The following is a 22392-nucleotide window of genomic DNA, read 5'->3' on the forward strand; positions in this document are numbered from 1 at the left end:
TAGTGTTTAGCCTCTCCAATTTGTCCCGCTCCTTTACTGAAGATAATGAATCATGCATAGGTATTATTCCATTATTGCCAGAGGAAGGAACTCCCTCCCTAACAGCACTTTGCGTGTACCTATACTACATGAATTGCAACAGTTCAAGAAGTCAGCCTATCATCACCTTCGCGAGGACAATTAGGGAAGGGCAATAAATGCTGGCTTTGCCAGTGACACCCACATCTATGAATGAATAAATAAAAAAGTACTTCTTCACACGAGCCTCCTTTCATGTGTGAACACTGCCAGGCTGACTGTGGAAAGCATTGTTGTCGATGTAACCACAAGCACGCTTTAAAGCAGGAGCAGCTTGATCGCAGTCAGGAGCTGACTGATTTTTATTTAGATTATTCTCTCCATCACTTCCTCAAAGCACAGGAACACTAAGGATAATTGTGGTGTTCTTGCTGCTGTTGGCTGCTGCGATCAGCAACTGCAGTACAGGCCAGTGTTTGTATGGTTCATTGCCACATCGTTTGATGCATTTATCTACTTATTGGGAGTCCTGTTTTTATAATGTTACCAAATTCCTCTGCAGATTGTTCAAATGGTCCATTCTGCCTAACTGACACAGGGGTATGATCATAAGTTAGGTATTTTATTTACACAGGTAGAGTTGTGCTCTAGCAATGCAACTTGCATTGTCCCCAATTGGGCTCCAATAAATTCATAATTTGGGGACTTTTTACAGTGTTTATATTATTGAAATGTTCTTTATACTAATATTTGCCACAGAAGTAGTCATGCACCCCTGTTTGCAAACCTGAAGTGTCATAAATTACATTATACAGTGACCATGCTGCTTTTGTGTTGAACAACAAGACTTCTTGGTAGACACAATTATAAGAATGAAAAGTAATTGATTATTTTCTGGAAATTCTAGCATCGACCAGTTCCTGACTGATGAAGGCAAGTATAAATTTGCCAGTGCAAGATGAATTTCTTCGCATCTTTGCAGCCATCTGAAATTTAAACTGAGGTATCCAGAAATCTCTGGTCATTGACACTTGCTCATGTATGTACTCGCTCACCCAACAGCTTGCAGCCACCACCTATTAAATGCTATAGCCTAGGCCTTTTGGAGTTCAGGTGACTCATTGCCATTTATGGTATGATCTGAACCCTCAATCTGGTTGCAGCCTTTGTAACACACTCTCAGGCATCTGATTTCTATATGCACGTGGTAATGTGCTGAAACTCACTATAGGCACCATTTTGGTTGCTATTCTGCTATATTGTGTTTAGGTTCACTTGTTTTTTCTTAATAGTATTGCTGATGGGAAGATGGGAAGGGATGATGACTTCCATCTAGAGTATGATGAGCATGAGGGAGAGCTAGATCCAAGCCTTCCCAGTACAGAGGATGTAATCCTTAAAACAGAGCAGGTCACCAAAAACATCCAGGAGCTTCTGCGAGCTGCACAGGAGTGTAAGCATGAAAGGTTAGTTTTGAAATCACTAAAACTAGCATCAACTTGTGTAATAAAAGCAAAATACTGCGGATGCTGGAAATCTGAAATAAAAACAAGAAATGCTGGAATCACTCAGCAGGTCTGGCAGCATCTGTATCAACTTGTGTAAGCTGTGGGTAATGAGTTAGCCCCTGTGAGTTACAAATGATTAAGGATTATATTGAAAAGGCTGTTGTTTGGCGATACTGACTACCAGACAGATAAAATAATCCAAGAACTTCTAGTGCACAATGCTTTATTTAGTTGTTATATATTTTTATGGCATGTTAAAACATGTTCAATACAGATTTTCAGTAGTTTAATACCATTCTTTCCCTGCTAACTGTAACTATACAATAATAAAACAGCCATCAGACTTCATCTAATGATGTCTGTCCACTCCCTCAGTCAAGACCCTGGAATCTGGCTTCGGCACCACTTGCAGCACTGAGACCACATTGGTCAAACTCATAAACATTGTGGCTTTCTGTCTGTCTTGAACACTGCAAGAGTTTCCTGCTACTTTGAATTTTCTGTTTTCTCCCAGTATATCTCTGCAACTGCCCTAGTGACACTGGCCTTATCTGGTTGTGCTCATACCCAACACAGGGCAGGCTCATCTTTCCCTCCAATGGTTTCTCGGCTTGCATAGTAACTTCTGGTGGGCCTGCAGTTCATCCTTGGTCCCCTCCTCATTCGAATTTTATATCCTAACCAATGGTAAAATCATCAAGAACTATAGGGTTAACTTCCACATGTACTGGTAATATCCTGCTCCATCACTCTGTACCTCCTCCACTGATTCAAAGACTGCTGCTACACTCAAACACCCTATCCACAATCAAGACCTGATGAGCCAAAATGTATTCTAGTTCAATATTGCTGACCCGAAGCCATCCTTTTTGACTGCTTTCAACACCTTCATGTCTCTGGCCTTGATCTCAACAACCTCCTTGGCTTTACTTAAGGCTAGACTAGGAAATGTGAAACTTCAATATACTACTCAATCCCGAGCTTCCTTCCCCTAGATCTGCTCTTCTGACAATTTTCTTCCACTTCTTCAATATTGCCAGCCTCCAGCTTTCTTTCCAGCCTCAATCTTCAATGAGCTTAATTTCCATCAAAACATTACAGCCTGTGTACTCACCTACAAAAATCCCACATTCCCGTTACTACCCTTTCCAACCTCCACTGGCTTCCCTTACTCCAGCGGGTTGACTTCTAAATTCTCCTCATCCCTCCACAGCCTAAACTTGCGCCATTCTACCTTAGTTACTCTCCTTCTGCCTTGCTTTCCTGACACAAATTTTCCTCTTGACACCCACTCCCTTGTGTCATTGGTTAATGCCTGTTCAATCACTATGCTACTGTCCGCTGGAACTACCTGTTCAGTTCACTCTGCCTTGTTGCTATTGTGCCTGGTTTTAAAAACCATCACAAAACCCTTGCCTTCAGCTGTAGCTTTGACTTCTCTCAACCCCATCCCTCTCCAAATTATCCCTTTTGTTCTCCTGCTCACTGTATATTATTTTGTCCTCCTGATTCTCTAAGCACTTTTAGATGACTGTACCTATATACTTGTAGAAACATAAAGGAATTTAAGATAATGGTGATTGTAGGTCAGTGAATGAATCCTAATCTCCTATCTATTTCATTGACAGTTTTGTGCCATGTTCTGAAAAGATTCACTCTGCAGTCACTGAAATGGCTTCTCTCTTTCCGAAGGTAAAACTTCATTATAATTCACTTGATTTAGAAACTGTTAACCAATCTGCAGGCCTGTTGGTAAGATTCTGGTTCTCTGTTGGTAACTTAGTGCAGAATGGGTCAAATTCTGTCTTTAATTAAGAATATCGGTTGTCATTTAGTTAACTGTGAAGTGGTGGATGGGAAGGATCTCTTACATGAAACCCAAAAGTATGGATCTCCTGGATGTCGTGCTGCAAGTATCTTCAGGGTGTCTTAATTTTCTCAACCAGTTTCTCACCCAACAGCAAGCCAAATTGATAGGATCACTGTTTGGTGAGAAGGGCAGCCGGAGAATGGAGGCAAACCAAGTAGGAGATCGCAGGAGGGGTGAGGTTTGTGGTCTGAGATCGTGGGAAGTAGCGAGGGTGGTTAGCCCCAATATGCGGGGCAGGAAGCATGCACACATTTCTGGCCATATATGTGCTATCCACCATATTGGGTAAGGATATACAATAGTGTCCTTTACTCATCCCTGAAGGAGGCTTGGTCCCTTTGCATATGCAAATAAAGGACCTAATGCCTGTCTGAGGACCCCTGTCCAAGATTGGCTTGCCCTGAGGTAGCCAGCACCATTGCTGGCTGCACTTGAGGACCTTAAACTTTGGGATCGCATGCCAACCGTGAAGGTACGTAACTTATTTGAATGTAGAACTGAGAAGAGTAGGAGTGCTCTACTCTATTTGTTTACTGTAAGGAAAGCTAGTAAGTGTAGTTTAATGTTCAATAGAAGGACTTTTTATCACTGTAATCTTAGAATTTAATTATGTAACTGGAGTAACCAAAACCACTACATGACAGCGCTAGGCAAATTCAGTAGTTGAATTCAGCTTACGTTAAGTGTAAAAGCCAAGTCATTTCTTCTGGCTCCATGAGGAAAATTTAGGTTCGTAAACTTGTAGCAGTGAAGGTATTGTTGGTGTTGCACATTATAGACTTTTCTAACTTGTATATTCTTTTAAATGATCAGAAGCCTGCCCTGGACACAGTTCGGTGCTCTTTGAGATTGCTAAATGCGAGTGCCTTTCGACTGCAATGTGAGTGCAGAAAAACGATTCCACCAGAGCCGGGTGCACCTGTTGACATTCAGTTGCTCACACAGCAAGTTATCCAGTGTGCCTATGACATTGCCAAGGCGGCCAAGCAACTGGTTACCATAACAACCCGTGAGAAAAAACAATGATAAAGCACTTCATTCACATTCCTTTTTTGGAGTACGTTTGGGAGACTAAAGAGATGCATCTTTCTTCAAAAGCAAACTGAAATCTCTGTGCATATTCTGATTCAAGTACTGTGGATTATTTTTTTTCTGCAATAGATTATTTCAGCTTTCACAATAGATGAAAGCTTCTGGAAAGTGTAAACTTCCAGTTTTGTGGTGGAACTCATCAGTAATAGTTAACCAGATTTACTACCACTATATAATGACACGGCCAAAACAAAAAGTCGCAACTTGGTGATGGCCAATGAATGAGCTTCGACTTATGACATTTTGGCAAGATGTAAATATTTACTTTTTCAACCATCAGGTTATGTTACACTGGAATTCTTGACTCTTCTACAATAAGTTGTTTTGCAAACGTACCAAGTGCTACATTATTGGTGAATACTATGACGTAAAATTACAGTGCGACAAAGGCTTCGTGCATCCAGTAACTGTTATATGAAAGAGCTGCAAGTAAAACTGCACCTTGAAAATTACTGATAGTTCTTGTATGAGACCACTAAGTTTGAAATGAACTATCAGCGGGTTACTCACTGATCCATTTTGCCATCACCTGAGGCTGAAGAATGATAGATGTTCTAAAAACCATTAGAAAAATACAAGTAGTGGGGTGCCTTTTTTGTATAGAATACTGTGAACCTGTGACTGTAACTGGCAACCATCAGTACCATTGCATCTTTGTGCATTGTGTGCCTTATAACAGTTGAATCTTGTTGAACAGTTGTACCCTATAATAATCTAGTCTTCATGCTTCGCTTTATTAGTGGCACTAATTTTCACATTGACCAGTCCAAGGGTCATGAATCTCTGTAGGAATGTAAGTTCATTGATAGTTTACTAAAGTAATTACTGTGCAATGGCTCAAAATACTACTTGACAATAGTACTCGATGTTCTTCATAGGTTAAACGTTTGAACACTGTCCTCTAACATCCAATGTACATCAAGTACTGAAGCCAGAAACCAATATTTTCTTGGGCCATATTACAGTAACTGATGGGTGCAGTAATAGTCCCTTAGACACATGGCTCCATGTTACCCTTGAGCACAGAATGTTGGGGGCATTTTCAGTTTCCAGCATTCTTTGTTTCAGCCTGCTGAAGATATTTGTTCTTGGAGTGAGTGGAGTAGATTAGCCATTACTACACAAGACTAAAGGCTGATTTTTATGACACTTGTTCTCACTCTTGTTTCATTTTATTTATGGAAATTAAATGGCCATTTGCTTGATTCCAAAAAATGTTTCACAAGGCAAAAGCAGCATCTCCAGCATTTGTCTTGCATTGACTTGACATTTGATACTGTACAGTGAAAGGAACACTATATAGTAACTGCAAAAGTTTTTATTTGCTGAATGGCTTGGGCAATGCTGGTTTGTGAATTGATATTACCTAATCTTTTGAACACCTTATGTTAACTACTTGCTTGCCATGCAATTGTGAGCCACAGACATGAGGCTTTGTGGTAGTGGGAAAATTATCAATAAGAAAATTATAAGTACAAAGTAGTTAAAGTTGCAATGTTTATTTTGTGAGCCGAACAAAATTCATATTTTGAAGAGAAAATGTTGACAAAAATTGCTCTATGCAATTACAGGGAGATGGAAATCAGATTGGGATGCTAGAATCACAACTTTTTTCAAATGCTGGAAAACTGATTTGATTAAAAGGGAATGATAATTAGGGAAGGACTTTACAGTCCATAACTTGGAAGGAACTTGGATAAATGAGATTCTTCTGTAGTATGAGGTATGCACACTTGCACAGCTTTTTTTAATTTTTTCTAGCCTTAATTGAAGTCCCAGGAATACAGTATTGGGGTGCTGTTTTGTATATAAAAATAAGTAAATATGCATAGTTTAATGTTAAAAGGACTTTTTAATCACTCTAATCTTAGAAGTTAATGATGTAATTGGAGTAACCAAAACCACTACATTGACAGCACTAGACGGATTCAGTTGCTGAATTCAGCTTATGTTAAATGTAAAAGGCAGAGTCATTTGTTGAATGAACATGGAAGCATTGTGAATCTTTTTACTACTTCATCTGATAAAGTGCTCATCAAACCCTTAGTACTGTACGATATACTGACATTGAAAAATGTGTTGATTGTTTTCTCATAGATCCAGTGAAATACAAAGGAATACTACAATAATGCTGGTTCATAGATCCAGTGAAATGCAAAAGAACACTACAATAATGCTGGCTCAATGAGAAAAATATAGAATTCTGAAAAAGCTGTTGCAGGGCACAATGCAAGCAGGGCATGCAGTGCAGTCAGAGGGAATTAAATTTTGTTTCTCTGTACTGTTTCAAATGTTTTGTTAATTTGACACAATATATTAGTATTTAGACTGTGCCCTAGGGCTATTTATAAAGAATAGCTAGGGAAGGTATTAAATGACAAAATAAATAGCAAGGTTCAACTTGATGTAACAGCCTTTTGTTGCTTTATGTGAAAGCTGCTGTTGGGAAATTTGCAGAGAGCAAGGGGATAGATCAAATATTACAACCTTGTGATTACTTCTCCTCATTGCCCAATTCAAACTCTTTTTAAGCTTGAACACTAATATTCTATGGACAGGTGTTATATTGTACAGCATTGCCTTCACTCCAGTCAGTTTTTGTTTAATTCTGAAAGTATTTAGTCGTCTTTCCAACAGAAGTCATGAAATCATAAATTTTGAATTTAAAGTTTCATATAAACTAAAGATTTTCTTCCAGAACATTACTATTTAGAATGCCTTAACCCACTTAGTTTTTAATTATACTGGGTACAAAGTGACTATCAAATTATCAAATGGACAGATAACACTAGTGGAAGAAACTAATTTCATATGTAATTTGTAAGCACCGCATACTAGTGCATCCATTGTTGCAAAAATGATCTCTTCCCCAGTCACAGGTACATTTCAGAACTGAGGGTCAGAAATCTTAATTGTTGCAACCTTAAAGATAGGATCAATAAGATGCATTCTGAACAGCTTGGATTTATTTATTCCTTGTCCTATGTTGAACAGGGGCAGTAAGCAAGCATAAACTCCCAGTGTTGCATGCAGCTACGCATACTGCAAAAGCAAAGGTTTGGTGACCAGACTAACACGGTGATGCATACAATGAGTTACACTGGGGCTGAAGCTGCAGATTCATTTGCAGACTCTTTTTTTTTAAATAAAAATCTTGCGTTAACTAACAAAGTGAAAGAAGCTTGGAAGATGGGTTAAATATATTTTCTATTCAATGTCATGCACTCATTTCCTTTGGTCGCTTTAATATTGGTGCACTCTTCCTGCAGGGATATGTGAAATTGGTCTCTTGTTCACATGAGTAACTGTACAACCTTTAGATAAGATTAGAAACGTGCAATGCAACAACCCCTTATCTCTCTGAGGAAAGTAGTGATTTTATATATTCACTGACATCACTTTACAAGGATTTAAGGCAGCTTTGAATACTGGTAAGTCACCAGGAACATATAACTTTCACTAAGAAAATCTATATATTGTAAAACAAGGGAGCTAAAAGCAGTAACGTGATTTGTGGGATCAGGTAGTAGCTGATAACTTGTACGTTACTGCCATTAACTGCCTTGGAATTCCCTTCTAACATTCCATAACTGCTGACTGTTTTTTGGGTGGGGTTGGTGGCAAAGGGGAGGGGTGAGAGAGAGAAAGGCAGCAGATTAAATTTTATATCGGTATTCTGGGAATTAAGAATGTATTAAATAGGTTATACACACTAAAATAAAATTTCTGTTTTTAAAAAAAAAAATCAGAAATCCTAGAAAAGCGCACTTTCTCAAAGCATATGAACACGAGTTAGGAGCGGGGTCGACCACTCGGCCGCTCGAGCCTGCTTCCCCATTCAACAAGATCATGGCTGATCTGATTGTAACCTCAACTCCACATTCCCGCCTCCCCCCGATAACCTTTCACCCCTTGCTTGTCAAGTACTTCTGCCTTAAAAATATTCAAAGACTGCTTCCACCACCTTTTGAGGAAGAGAGTTCTAAAGACTCTCAACCCTCAGAGAAATAATTTCTCCTCGTCTCTGTCTTAAATGGGCGACCGCTTATTTTCAAGCAGTGACCCCTAGTTCTAGATTGTCCCACAAGAGGAAACATCTTCTCCACATCCACCCTGTTAAGACCACTTGGGATCTTGTCTCTTTCAATCAAGTCGCCTCTTAACTCTAGCAGATACAAGCCTAGCCTGTCCAACCATTCCTCAAGATAGCCCCCCTATTCCAGATATTAGTCTAGTAAACCTTCTCTGAACTGCTTCCAATGCATTTACATCCATCCTTAAATAAAGAGATCAATACAAGAACAATGCAGTAATAGCAGATTTGCCATAAAGGGTATTCAAAGGAGGTCATTGATTGTGACATCAGAATACATCTGAAGGGAGTGTGTGCTGTATCAATGTCGACCATCCATCCAAGTATTACAAGTAAGGCAATTGTATGATCAGTATTACACCTTGGCAATGGTATGGAACACTTGCATACCGACATAACAAACTTCCCTATAAATTCCTAAAAGTTATTTTCTTGTGACATATAGAGGAGATTAATTCCTACTTGTAACATTGCAGCACATGTCTCTGAGGCACTGGAACTCTACCAATAGCAATTTAAAATATTAATTTTACATTTACCAAAACAATTTGTATATATTATAAAAGAAACCAATACCTTGGAGTGAGCTCAGTTACAATCTAATTCTCTGGGTTCAGATGTTGTTTATAAAGTGTACTTCACACAGTTTCAGAATGCCTTCTGAAGAAACCCCTCTGGGGTCTAGCTTTGTAACACTCATTTTATATATTCCATCACTACGCCCTGATGTAAGGTACAAATTTTTTTTTAAATCCAAATGTCTGATATCTCAAACAATTGGTATTAAGCATGCACTTTTGGACAATTGAGTGCTAAAAGTTATATTTAACAAGGACAGTCACTGACCTGCTTATTGTTTATGTTGTGCAATGAATGCTAATTGTAACTAATTCCATTTAGAAATGCACTCTATTGTAGCTGGTAGTGGAAATGTGGTGGTGGGCTTCCTTGTAAACTCATCTGTTGTACATTTGTATTGAAATAAATGCATTCAGTTGTGCACAGTGCTTGTATACTGAATTCTTAATTTGATGGGTTAAAAACGTTCAAACAGGTGGATTTAATTAGGATATGGAGAATTACTAAACCATGTATACTAATTACCATATACATGTTACATTCATCGAAGTAATTATGTCGAGAAAAAATACTGAAGTTTGGTTTTTGTATTAATGAAGCAGATGCAATTCATTCCACTGAAATAAGTGAAACTGAGAGTCTTTGTAACTGTATAAGAATGAATTTCAGTGGGAGAAAATGGCTTTTCCTTGCAATAGTGTCAGATTTTACTATGTAATTGTGTTCTTTAAAGGGTGAGGGATTAAGGTCGAATGCAAGTGTTTTATGGCCAGTGTCTCAAACAGGACTTCCAAGGGAATAATAGTGCCCATGTTTGCAGTAGAGAAAGAGGTATGTGCTGGAGGAGCAAGGCAAAGGATAGGGATAGGTATACTAGCACAGACCTACAATCATTAAACTGGCCCACGATAGGTCACAGACACCAAGTGATGGTGAGCTGTCATGTAATATCAATAGCAGGGGATGGACAAACATTCAATAGGAGTGATAACTGACTAATGTCTAGTATCATCAAGAGTAAGATCATGATGATGGAGGAGGACAAACACAAGCCTTTTCTAAGAGTAAGGGGACAGGATAGGGAAACAACACCGACCCTAACTCATGGTGTCCCCAGTTGAATTAAGGACTAGCAACTGGGTTAGTGGCCACTCAAGCATATAGACAGCTATATAACGATGTAAGGTATGAAGTTGTGCCTGTTCTGTTGCAGTTTGGAAACATTCCGGTTCCTCTGAGCCTGCATCTGCAAGAATACCAGGTGTTCTATGATCAATTAGTCAGGAATTTAATGAAAACCTCAACTGTCTGGAGTGAGGTTACCCTCTTTCAGCAGATCCAAAAAACTGTAAACCAAATAATTAATGATGAGCTGGAGCAGAAAAAAACATAACTAAGGCAGTCACTTGCGCTATCTATTGGAGCTAAATGTTGGATCAGGTTAAGATGGGACTCGATGACATACAGAACAATCGTAACCCAGACTTTATCAATGACCATATGATCAGGAGATGGTTTTGAGTTGGAGGTAACATAAAGAGAGCGTGGCATTAGATTATGGAGGTACCTGCCTGTTCTGGCTTGTGTTGGTGCTGGTGGTTTTCTAGAGAGCACAGTATAATTGTACTTTTGCTGGGTTTCCAGACTGCACTGTTTGATGCTGGCCATAGTCTGCGAGTAGGTTCCAGTCCTTGGCGATTTCCCCTTGGCAATGCTCCCCACTGCCAGCCTTTGCTATTCAATGGTTACGATGTCAACCTCTTCTGAGTCACTGGAGCGTGAAGAAACACTGCCTGTTGACAAGGAACTTTCACCATCTGAGTTTGGATCTTCATTCTCTTGGTGTGGCATCTCTGAGAAAAGGCTGATGCTCTCCAAACCAGGGCCACTGAGATCCTGAAAGAACTGTGACTCAATCTCCGACATCAGGGAGCTGAACACAGGGAGTGCATCCTCTCTGAGGTGCAGTACGGCATCGCCTTTGCAATCTCCTATGGCATCAAACCTGCCCGGGTACATTTGTTGAGAGTCCTGGACTGACCCAATGTGGGTGCACTTGGTCTCTTATGCTGTAATGGGTACCTTGTGACCGTCCACAAGATCACCAATGTTGAGATCCTTACAAGCTGGTGGTGCTGGCACTGCTGGGTTTGCTCGTGCCTACCAGGTAAAATATTTGTGGTTTCTATGCCGACTTGCCATATCTGCATTGCACTGTTATTGTGCCACTGCAAGGGATGGCTGACCCATTGTATGCAGTTAGCTTTGCAGTTGTCAATTGTATCATTAATTTTCAATGACCCAGTACATATCCTTTAGGTTTCGGACTTGTAGGGTATTTGCACTAGCTCCAGTGTCAATCTTAATCCTGTTTGTGTGTTTGCCAACTTTCTTTGGCACATGATATTAATAGTAGCAAAAGCTTCCAGTTGTTTGACTTCATCAACACAAGGTGTCAGGTTCACAATGTGAAACGCCTGCTCATCTTGCTAAGAGTAGCTCCACTCTGAGCCTTGTCTCGGGTCTTTTTTGCTGCATTTACGCAGGTCTCTGGAGCTCTCCTTGCTGCTGTTGTCCTGTTGCTACGCCTGTCTTCTGTTTGCTTGTGTCCTACTGTGTCTTCTGGCTGCGTCTTTGGAGCCAGATTTCTTGCATAGACTGGCCCAGAGTCCTTTTGCACTGCACGACTTGCGCGGGTCTTGAAATGCAGGACGACTTCACGGTAAGTGGGACAAATCACACTTAGCACACAGCTTCCTTGCTTTTTGCAACCTGGTTATTGTGCTGATACTTTCTGCTGCATCTAGTGCTTGCAGATGCTGTTGTCCAGTTACACTGGTTTCTTGTTTCCTGTCATCTTCTAGCAGTGCATCAATGCTGTGACCTTTTTCCCCAAGCAGCCTTTTGTAATGCTTCAATAGGCGTTGAGACAATCACTAGCTCCATTATTCACTCCAACGGCTCAGTTTCTGAAAAATCGCATTTGTTGCCCTCACAACGGCATCTACTGATGAATTGATCTATTGATTCCTGTGGCTGTTGCCTGTAGGACATCAATTCCGGGTGATGAATTCTAAAATTCACTCTTACCCGAAGCTGATCATCTAGCACTTTCCATATCTTTGTACAATCTTTCCAGTCATCTTGAGATAAGCCAAAGGTATTGAGTCTGTATAACCCCTCATTTCCAACTGCTATAAGTATTTTCACAGCTTGCTTCTCTGGTTCTACAATCGCTTGGTCTGTGAAGCATAACTGCATTCTTTGCGTAAAAAGTTTGAACTCGGATAGGATATCAAAGGCCGTTCATGCCGGGAAATTTGATGTCCATCTTTCTGCTGCTCTTTTGCTTTCTGCTCTGTATTTAACTTTGTTCAGCTGTGTGTGTGACTGCTGCACTGTATTTTATTACTTTTATATTTGTAGTTTGAAACTGGTTTTAAAACTTGCTCTATTAAGTCTGCACTGTTTCCCCTTTAAGAAATTCTCTTTTATTTAGACTAGCTTCTTTGATGGAGAGTAACAGATGCTTGACAGTGTTCTCTGTTTATTTTGCTTTCAGCACTTCTACTGTATGTTTACACAGCTGTTCGATAGGCAGTTCAAAGGTTTTCCTCTATGCTTTTGTTTTGCTAGAGTTTATTTATCATCTTCGCAGTTGAGTCGTTTAATGATTTTTCAGCTTGACTGCTTCAATGGATACTCTGCAGCATTCGGGGGTTTCCCGCGCTTTTTTTAGATGCCTCCTGTAATGGTGCCGACCTTGATCAGCCTGAGAGGGGAATTGAGTTTTCCCCGTTTATTTTCTCTCACCAACGAAGGCTTTTTTTTTAATCTATTTTTTAAGCACTTCAAATTATTTTTTTTAAAACAGGGATTCCTTGACCATCGGCATAATGTCTCACCGGATCACAGGAATTTATTTGCAGCCTATTGTCCAGTGCTCTGTCTCCCACAGCTGGAGGTAAGTTTTTTTTTTCTTCTTTCGGCTGTTTGGGCCAGTATTTCTTTCACTCTTTTCAGGTACTTGTTTTAAAGTTTCTTCACTTGTTCGCTGTTTTGCCTGTGGTCTTCAAGGTTATAGCTGTTCTTTCCATCACCGCTACCAACATGTCATGTGTTCTTTGTGTGATAAGCAATACAATGAGGTACATGGATTCCAGTGCCTTTGAAGATCTATAACAGGTTTATTAACAGCTAAACTAGTATATACAATGCAGAGCAAACTATGTACAGAACCTTTGTCTAGGGTGTTACAGTTGCAGAGTGACTATGGTTTCTAATCATGACTACATCCTGGTACCTGACTCATTAGCATACTGAGCTCTTAAAGGGACATCACTCTTGAAGCGATCATACAACAAAAGGCAAGTGAGGGAAAAGATTAGGAAGACTAAGAATAGCATTCTGTCGATGTACAAAGGGAAATTAGATGAAGTGTGTCATGAGTTTTGTTTTTTTAAAATTAAGTAGTCTATGTGCCTTTAAGACCTGTTGCTATTTTCGGTGAACAGTGACTGCATGTAGGCATTTGATGTTTGGAGTGCAGGCTGCAAGGCAATTGTATCCAGCAACCTGAAGGATTTACAGTAGTCTTGTGATTTGCATTTTTATTTATTTATTTAGAGATACAGCACTGAAACAGGCCCTTCGGCTCGAGTCTGTGCCGACCATCAACCACCCATTTATACTTATCTGACATTAATCCCATATTGCTACCACATTCCCCTACCACCTACCTATACTAGGGGCAATTTTATAATGGCCAATTTACCTATCAACCTGCTAGTCTTTGGCTGTGGGAGGAAACTGGAGCACCTGGCGAAAACCCACGCAGTCACAGGGAGAACTTGCAAACTCCACATAGGCAGTACCCAGAATCAAACCCGGGTCGCTGGAGCTGTGAGGCTGCGGTGCTAACCATTGTTTTGGGGGCTTTCAGTTTCATTTTGGCAGTGTAAAAGAACAGGGGAGCTGTGAGCAGCTATAAAGAGTTACTACTGGAGACTGGCCAGGAATATAGCCCAGAAAAAACACACTCTTGAAAAATAATTCCTGTATCAAAGAGGAAGAGCCCCAGAGAAAAGAGGAATTGCTACACTCTGTGGAGAAACACTGCTTTGGAGAAGGGAAGCCTGTGTTTTGGGTGTGGCAGGTTGCTGTTGCCACCAGTCAAGAATCCCTGCCTGAGGAGCGAGTTCTGTTGCTTTGCTCTGTGGAGAAGGCTCCTTTGCTGAGAGGAAATCCTGTTGACTTTTGTGTTTTTGGGAGTTCCTGAATTCTCAAGAAAGTTACTGCTGTTAGACTGCTACTTTAAAATTTAAATAGACCTGTTGCCAAAAGATCTGTGTGACACCTGCAGACGAACTACCTTGAATGCCTACTCGCCATAGACTGTTCATTAATTTCATCTGGAGAGACATCAAGTGGCATCTGCCTATTGGACTCTGGGACACCTCACCGATCCAGGAAAATACTACCAGAAGCTACAACCCAGTTACTTTATTATTCGTAAGACACTGTTGTAAAGTCAATAGTTCCATTTACCCCAGTTAACCGTTGACTTTTGAATGTATGTGTGTGCATGAGGGTCAGGAAGATTAAGAAGTTATAAAATCTTTTCATACATATAGATTCATCTTATCGTTTAAAACTTGGTTTATTAATAAATAGTTAACTTTGTTTAAAGAAATCTGGTTTGGCGTGTTTTATTCTGGGGATAAATAAAGTAATTAATTTGACTATTTTTCCGGTGGGTGGGAAACTTTATACTAATATGTTGTGTCCTGTGGAGTAATGGGACTGAATTAACAGTGCATTACTCCCGCCTTGGTCATAAGTGTCAGATAGCGAGATCCAGATTTTTTTGATAGAATGTTTAACAAAGGACGAGAAAGCTCCCTTCGACAAAGTAGTTGTGTTCATGCAAGGGAGAATAGACGGTATAAAGTTGAAAGTAGACAAAGCAAGGGATCTACTTGCTTACAAAAGTGGTGATTGGCATGACAAAAACAAACTGAAATAGAAAGGTTGAAACAACAATTGTGAGCTGCGAGCACAGAAAGTTCAGGAGAGTAAACAATTGGAAAAACAAGTCCAGAGTTTAGAAATGGAGAAACAGCAAAACATAACAATGTTGCAGCAGCAAAGCTCTACTTGTTTACAGGTTCATTCACTAATGGCTAAATGTCAGCAACAAGAAGAATTGAATGCTTGTACTGGGGAGAATATGAAACTTAAACAAGGTCTAGAGGATGCTAGAGGGGCCCTTTGAGAAACTATTAACCAGTCCCACTGAGAGGGCAGACCACTTTTATTGGGAGCTGAAAATTTATGAACTGAAAGGGAAGTTGGGTAGTCAGCAAGCTCTGGAGGGGTTGAGCTCCTCTTAGAATGAGGATGGTCAGGATGCTTGTGTGTCTGATGAAGAAGAAATTACCCATGTTCCTGTTACACACTCTCCTGAAAGTTCATCAGTCCCTGTTGCTGTCATAACCAAAGCCACTATTAAGAATGCGCAAGGTACTAGCTGCTTCCCTGGTTTGCTAAAAGCTGTTTGGCTCATGGCAAACCAGAGACAGTTCAAAAATAAAATAAAATCCTGGGTTAGGGAAAATGGTGCAGTGGGAAAGAAAATAAGTTCAATGGCTGTCAAACAGGAATGTGTGTGACATGTTTTGTTTTTAAGGGAATGTGTTTCAATCTTTGTGTGTTTGGATGTTGGAAGCTTCGCGAATGAATGTCTGCTCTTATCTCTGTGCATGCCTGGTGTTTTTCTGCAGAGCTAAAATGTCATTAACTCTTTATAGTAGAAGCTGTTGATGTTAGAGGCATATGTTTGTTACCTGTCCTGCCGCAGTCGTCAATTGTAAAATTTCGAACCTTACTTGTAATTTGTTCTTTTACCAGACAATACGAATTCGGACGAGGAGACACCTGATGTAGTGACATCAGGATGATTTATTAAAGTGAAACGTAATACTTAACAGATCCAAGGCAGTCGATATCCTAGTCCGAGTGGCCTTTACTCTGCACTGGCTCTAGTAGCACAGATGGCTCATGACTCCTCTTGTCTTTCCCTTTGTCATCTTCAAATCTATGCGCTGAACATCTCCAGGTCTGTACCTTTATTCTTTGTAGCCAGTGGTTCCTCCTGTGCACTGATTGGTTGATTCATACATATCGTTGTTTTAATTGGTCCTGCCATTTAGTTTGTTAATACTTCTGTTTATACATTCAGCATGATCACATGCACAAACGATGTGTCCTTGGTACACAAACAGTGCATTATAACATTGAGGTCCATTAGTTCATACATTTCTAGTCAGACTCATCCTGCTTTTCTGTTATATTTTGACCACAACTTGTTGCTCTGTTTCGCTATCCTTTTCTTTCCCTTTATCTGTTCATGTTATTAGTCCACATCACAATGTGTTTCCAGTTGACTCAAACTGTGCAGGCAGCATTTTTTCAGTAAGGCACACATCTAAAATGAACTCTTCTTTTACCAAAAGCTTATACAAAACATATAAGAAAGTATATAAAATTCATAATGCAAAAAGATATAAAAAGTCCACATTTTCTACAGGTGTAATGTATTTTCGGGTTCACATGACCTGGCTTTGCTATTGGTGTCATGTCTCTGGCCCTCTGTCTTAACTTTCTAATTCTGGTTGTCTTTTCTTCCACCATGTTCCAATAGGAGAGATCTGTCAGCTAGAACTGCATTCTTCTGTCTATCTCTACCCACTCCCTCTGTTTGTTTCTCTCCAAAAAAAAAAAATTCAAGCCAATACTTTCCATTAACTTAGTATTTTGGGGAAAAAGAGCTCCTAAAACTGGAGTGCTTACCAAACACAAAATGAACCAGTAGCAGACAGGTAAAGCTAATCGATGGGCCTATTTCCAAGAGTTGAGCAGTAAAATGCAGGAAAATTAGCATCAGATGTCAGGAAAGAAAATAATTTGATGTAGTAAATTCTAAAATTTTAATTTCTGGAAAATAAATCATGCATCATACAGAAATATTATTTTTTTTTTTCAAGATGGCTCCTGGGCTGGAAGCTTCCTAGGAAGCTCCCTTGCTGTTCAACTCTATCCATGGCCATCTGCTCCCATCCCTAACGTTTTCTCCCCCAATCTGCCCTCTTAAACTGTTTAAATTCCCCTGGCTCTTTAAATCAGTTCATTTTAGCCCTATCTAAAAGTTAACAGTTAGTTTAGTGTATGTTACCTGGGCCCACTGCCCTCCCCCAGCCACACCTGCTCTTTTGTTTTCTCAATGAAATTGATCCGGATGAAACTGACGAGCACAGCTGCCGATACTTTAATCTCCGATCCTGCTGTCTTCACAGTCCAGAGTGTCTGCAGCCACGGCATGCGGTAAGTCCATTGAGGTGAAGAAGGAGCTGCGGGACCCGAGAGAAGTCCTGTGAAAAGGTGCCCCGAACACCCAAAACATCCACGAACGGCCCCCCCGGCCGCAACCTCAAAGCGCCCGCGGGAGATGGCTCAGAGAGCATCTGCAGCGCACTGTCGGCAATGCTGCATGCCTTTATTTAAACCACTGCAAAAAAAAAAAACCCTTAGCAAATGTAATCACCTCTAAGTCTGCCAAATGATGCTTCACCTCCCGAAGGACGTGGATGAGCTTTCCGGACGTCGATGGTGGGCACTGAGGAAATGGCTTATTACCTGCACCAGATTCCACCCCCCCTCCCCCCCCCCCCCTTTACCCCCCTTCCACCCCCCCCCACCCCCGTCCCCTTCCCTGCTCCACCCTCTCAGCTCACCCCCTCACAACCCCGTCCCAGCCCGCCCCCCCCTCGCACCATCTTCACCCCGCACCCCCTTCCCCTGCACCCCCTCCCTCTACCCCTCCCCCTTGCATCCCCTCCTCCCACCGGCACCATCCTACACCTGTGTAGGGGCCCCAACAACCCCACTGCCTTGTGGGCGTCTCGGGAGAGACCAAGGCTAAGGGAGTAAACCCTAACAGAAAATCCGGAGCGGAACCCCGTAGGCGGTCATATGTCACCTTTGGCATGTTTCCGGCAGTTCCTGCAGCCATACTGGTGCCAAACGTCGTGTCCTGCACTCCTTTGGACCCCACCAGAAAGGCCGAGAGGGGGGTTTTGACGACTGGGCAACTCTCAACCTCCATAAATTTGCCCAGGCATGCGCCATGGAGAGGTCACTCCATAGTTGCCTCACAGCGACTGAAACAACACGGAAGGCAGCAGTTACGGGTTATAAGTCCAGATAAATTGGCGTAGAAACTGGGCGCCACGGGTTGCCTTTGTCGGTGGGAGAGGTCATTGCACCTCACTGGACAGCTACCGCCCGCCTCAAACCGGGCAGCCCCCGGTCAATAAGGTTCTGTCCCGCCACAGTCTGCCTGCTTCAATGGGTGCTTGGAGCTCAGGGTCATTGCCCGAAAGGTGGACTGATACACCGCACCAAACAACATGAAAAAAGGAAAGAAGGTACCAGCCCTTCGCTTTGCAAGCTGGAACGTCAGAACTATGTGTCCTGGCCTGTCGGAAGACCTTACACAAATCAACGATTCTCGGAAGACCGCCATCATTAACAACGAGCTCAGTAGACTCAATGTGGACATTGCAGCACTTCAGGAGACTCGCCTCCCCGCGAGTGGCTCTCTAGCAGAGCAAGACTACACCTTCTTCTGGCAGGGCAGGGATCCTGAAGAACCAAGACAGCATGGAGTGGGCTTCGCCATCAGAAACTCCTTGCTCAGCATGATAGAGCCTCCCTCAAATGGCTCGGAACGCATACTGTCCATCCGACTGCTCACCACCTCTGGTCCAGTACACCTACTCAGCATCTATGCTCCAACACTCTGTTCCGCACCTGAAGCTAAAGACCAGTTCTATGAACAACTCCATAACATCATTAGCAGCACCCCCAACACCGAACACCTATTCCTGCTGGGGGACTTTAATGCCAGGGTTGGGGCCGACCATGACTCATGGCCCTCCTGCCTTGGGCGCTATGGCGTTGGAAGGATGAATGAGAACGGGCAGAGACTGCTTGAGTTGTGTACCTATCATAACCTCTGCATCACCAACTCGTTCTTTCACACTAAACCCTGTCACCAGGTTTCATGGAGGCACCCAAGATCACGTCGTTGGCACCAGCTAGACCTCATTGTCACAAGGCGAGCCGCCTTAAACAGTGTTCAAATCACACGCAGCTTCCACAGTGCGGACTGCGACACCGACCACTCCCTGGTGTGCAGCAAGGTTAGACTCAGACCAAAGAAGTTGCATCATTCCAAGCAGAAGGGCCACCCGCGCATCAACACGAGCAGAATTTCTCACCCACAGCTGTTACAAAAATTTCTAAATTCACTTGTAACAGCCCTTCAAAACACTCCCACAGGGGATGCTGAGACCAAGTGGGCCCACATCAGAGACGCCATCTATGAGTCAGCTTTGACCACCTACGGCAAAAGTGCGAAGAGAAATGCAGACTGGTTTCAATCTCATAATGAAGAGCTGGAACCTGTCATAGCCGCTAAGCGCATTGCACTTTTGAACTACAAGAAAGCCCCCAGCGATTTAACATCCGCAGCACTTAAAGCAGCCAGAAGTACTGCACAAAGAACAGCTAGGCGTTGCGCAAACGACTACTGGCAACACCTATGCAGTCATATTCAGCTGGCCTCAGACACCGGAAACATCAGAGGAATGTATGATGGCATGAAGAGAGCTCTTGGGCCAACCATCAAGAAGATCACCCCCCTCAAATCTAAATCGGGGGACATAATCACTGACCAACGCAAACAAATGGACCGCTGGGTTGAGCACTACCTAGAACTGTACTCCAGGGAGAATGCTGTCACTGAGACTGCCCTCAATGCAGCCCAGCCTCTACCAGTCATGGATGAGCTGGACATACAGCCAACCAAATCGGAACTCAGTGATGCCATTGATTCCCTAGCCAACGGAAAAGCCCCTGGGAAGGACAGCATTACCCCTGAAATAATCAAGAGTGCCAAGCCTGCTATACTCTCAGCACTACATGAACTGCTATGCCTGTGCTGGGACGAGGGAGCAGTACCCCAGGACATGCGCGATGCCAACATCATCACCCTCTATAAAAACAAAGGTGACCGCGGTGACTGCAACAACTACCGTGGAATCTCCCTGCTCAGCATAGTGGGGAAAGTCTTTGCTCGAGTCGCTCTGAACAGGCTCCAGAAGCTGGCCGAGCGCGTCTACCCTGAGGCACAGTGTGGCTTTCGTGCAGAGAGATCGACTATTGACATGCTGTTCTCCCTTCGTCAGATACAGGAGAAATGCCGTGAACAACAGATGCCCCTCTACATTGCTTTCATTGATCTCACCAAAGCCTTTGACCTCGTCAGCAGACGTGGTCTCTTCAGACTACTAGAAAAGATCGGATGTCCACCAAAGCTACTAAGTATCATCACCTCATTCCATGACAATATGAAAGGCACAATTCAACATGGTGGCTCCTCATCAGAGCCCTTTCCTATCCTGAGTGGTGTGAAACAGGGCTGTGTTCTCGCACCCACACTTTTTGGGATTTTCTTCTCCCTGCTGCTTTCACATGCGTTCAAATCCTCTGAAGAAGGAATTTTCCTCCACACAAGATCAGGGGGCAGGTTGTTCAACCTTGCCCGTCTAAGAGCGAAGTCCAAAGTACGGAAAGTCCTCATCAGAGAACTCCTCTTTGCTGACGATGCTGCTTTAACATCTCACACTGAAGAATGCCTGCAGAGTCTCATCGACAGGTTTGCGTCTGCCTGCAATGAATTTGGCCTAACCATCAGCCTCAAGAAAACGAACATCATGGGGCAGGATGTCAGAAATGCTCCATCCATCAATATTGGCGACCACGCTCTGGAAGTGGTTCAAGAGTTCACCTACCTAGGCTCAACTATCACCAGTAACCTGTCTCTAGATGCAGAAATCAACAAGCGCATGGGTAAGGCTTCCACTGCTATGTTCAGACTGGCCAAGAGAGTGTGGGAAAATGGCGCACTGACACGGAACACAAAAGTCCGAGTGTATCAGGCCTGTGTCCTCAGTACCTTGCTCTACGGCAGCGAGGCCTGGACAACGTATGCCAGCCAAGAGCGACGTCTCAATTAATTCCATCTTCGCTGCCTTCGGAGAATACTTGGCATCAGGTGGCAGGACTATATCTCCAACACAGAAGTCCTTGAAGCGGCCAACATCCCCAGCTTATACACACTACTGAGTCAGCGGCGCTTGAGATGGCTTGGCCATGTGAGCCGCATGGAAGATGGCAGGATCCCCAAAGACACATTGTACAGCGAGCTCGCCACTGGTATCAGACCCACCGGCCGTCCATGTCTCCGTTATAAAGACGTCTGCAAACGCGACATGAAATCGTGTGACATTGATCACAAGTCGTGGGAGTCAGTTGCCAGCATTCGCCAGAGCTGGCGGGCAGCTATAAAGACAGGGCTAAATTGTGGCGAGTCGAAGAGACTTAGTAGTTGGCAGGAAAAAAGACAGAGGCGCAAGGGGAGAGCCAACTGTGCAACAGCCCCAACAAACAAATTTCTCTGCAGCACCTGTGGAAGAGCCTGTCACTCCAGAATTGGCCTTTATAGCCACTCCAGGCGCTGCTTCACAGACCACTGACCACCTCCAGGCGCGTATCCATTGTCTCTCGAGATAAGGAGGCCCAAAAGAAGAAAGAAAAAAAGAAGAGATACAGCACTGAAACAGGCCCTTCGGCCCACCGAGTCTATGCCGACCATCAACCACCCATTTACACTAATCCTGCATTAATCCCATATTCCCTACCACATCCCCACCAACCACCTACCAACACTAGGGGCAATTTACAATGGCCAATTTACCTATCAACCTGCAAGTCTTTGGCTGTGGGAGGAAACCGGAGCACCCGGCCACAGGGAGAACTTGTAAACTCCGCACAGGCAGTACCCAGAATCGAACCCAGGTCACTGAAGCTGTGAGGCTGCGGTGCTAACTACTGCACCGCCCTGATAATTTAACATTTATTTGAAAATGTTTTCTCCACGAGACTACTCTACTGACGTGACATGACATCCCCTGACAAATCTTGTTAAATTTTACACTTATTGTTCCCCATTTCTATGCAGATCTGAGTGATGAATGTCCCTATTCATCTACCTTTACAGAATGTTACGAGCTCAATATGGGCTATGAACCCTAGACCAATTTAAAGAA

At 42.6% G+C, this 22392-nt stretch overlaps 1 protein-coding gene across 6 annotated transcripts in view; it reads left to right on the top strand.

Moving 5' to 3' along the window:
- git1 (G protein-coupled receptor kinase interacting ArfGAP 1) overlaps positions 1-9581 on the top strand; it is a 216182-nt gene extending 206601 nt beyond the window's left edge. For all 6 annotated transcript variants that reach the window (XM_068010450.1, XM_068010453.1, XM_068010455.1 and 3 more), the window contains 3 exons: positions 1311-1484; positions 3155-3218; positions 4210-9581. In XM_068010450.1, the coding sequence (XP_067866551.1) occupies positions 1311-1484; positions 3155-3218; positions 4210-4422 (451 nt within the window). In that variant the 3' untranslated portion in view covers positions 4423-9581. The remainder of the gene's footprint in view (positions 1-1310; positions 1485-3154; positions 3219-4209) is intronic.
- Positions 9582-22392: the final 12811 nt, after the last annotated feature.

The sequence above is a fragment of the Heterodontus francisci genome, chromosome 30, assembly GCF_036365525.1.
Source record: "Heterodontus francisci isolate sHetFra1 chromosome 30, sHetFra1.hap1, whole genome shotgun sequence".
In the NCBI taxonomy this organism is placed as follows: Eukaryota; Metazoa; Chordata; class Chondrichthyes; order Heterodontiformes; family Heterodontidae; genus Heterodontus; species Heterodontus francisci.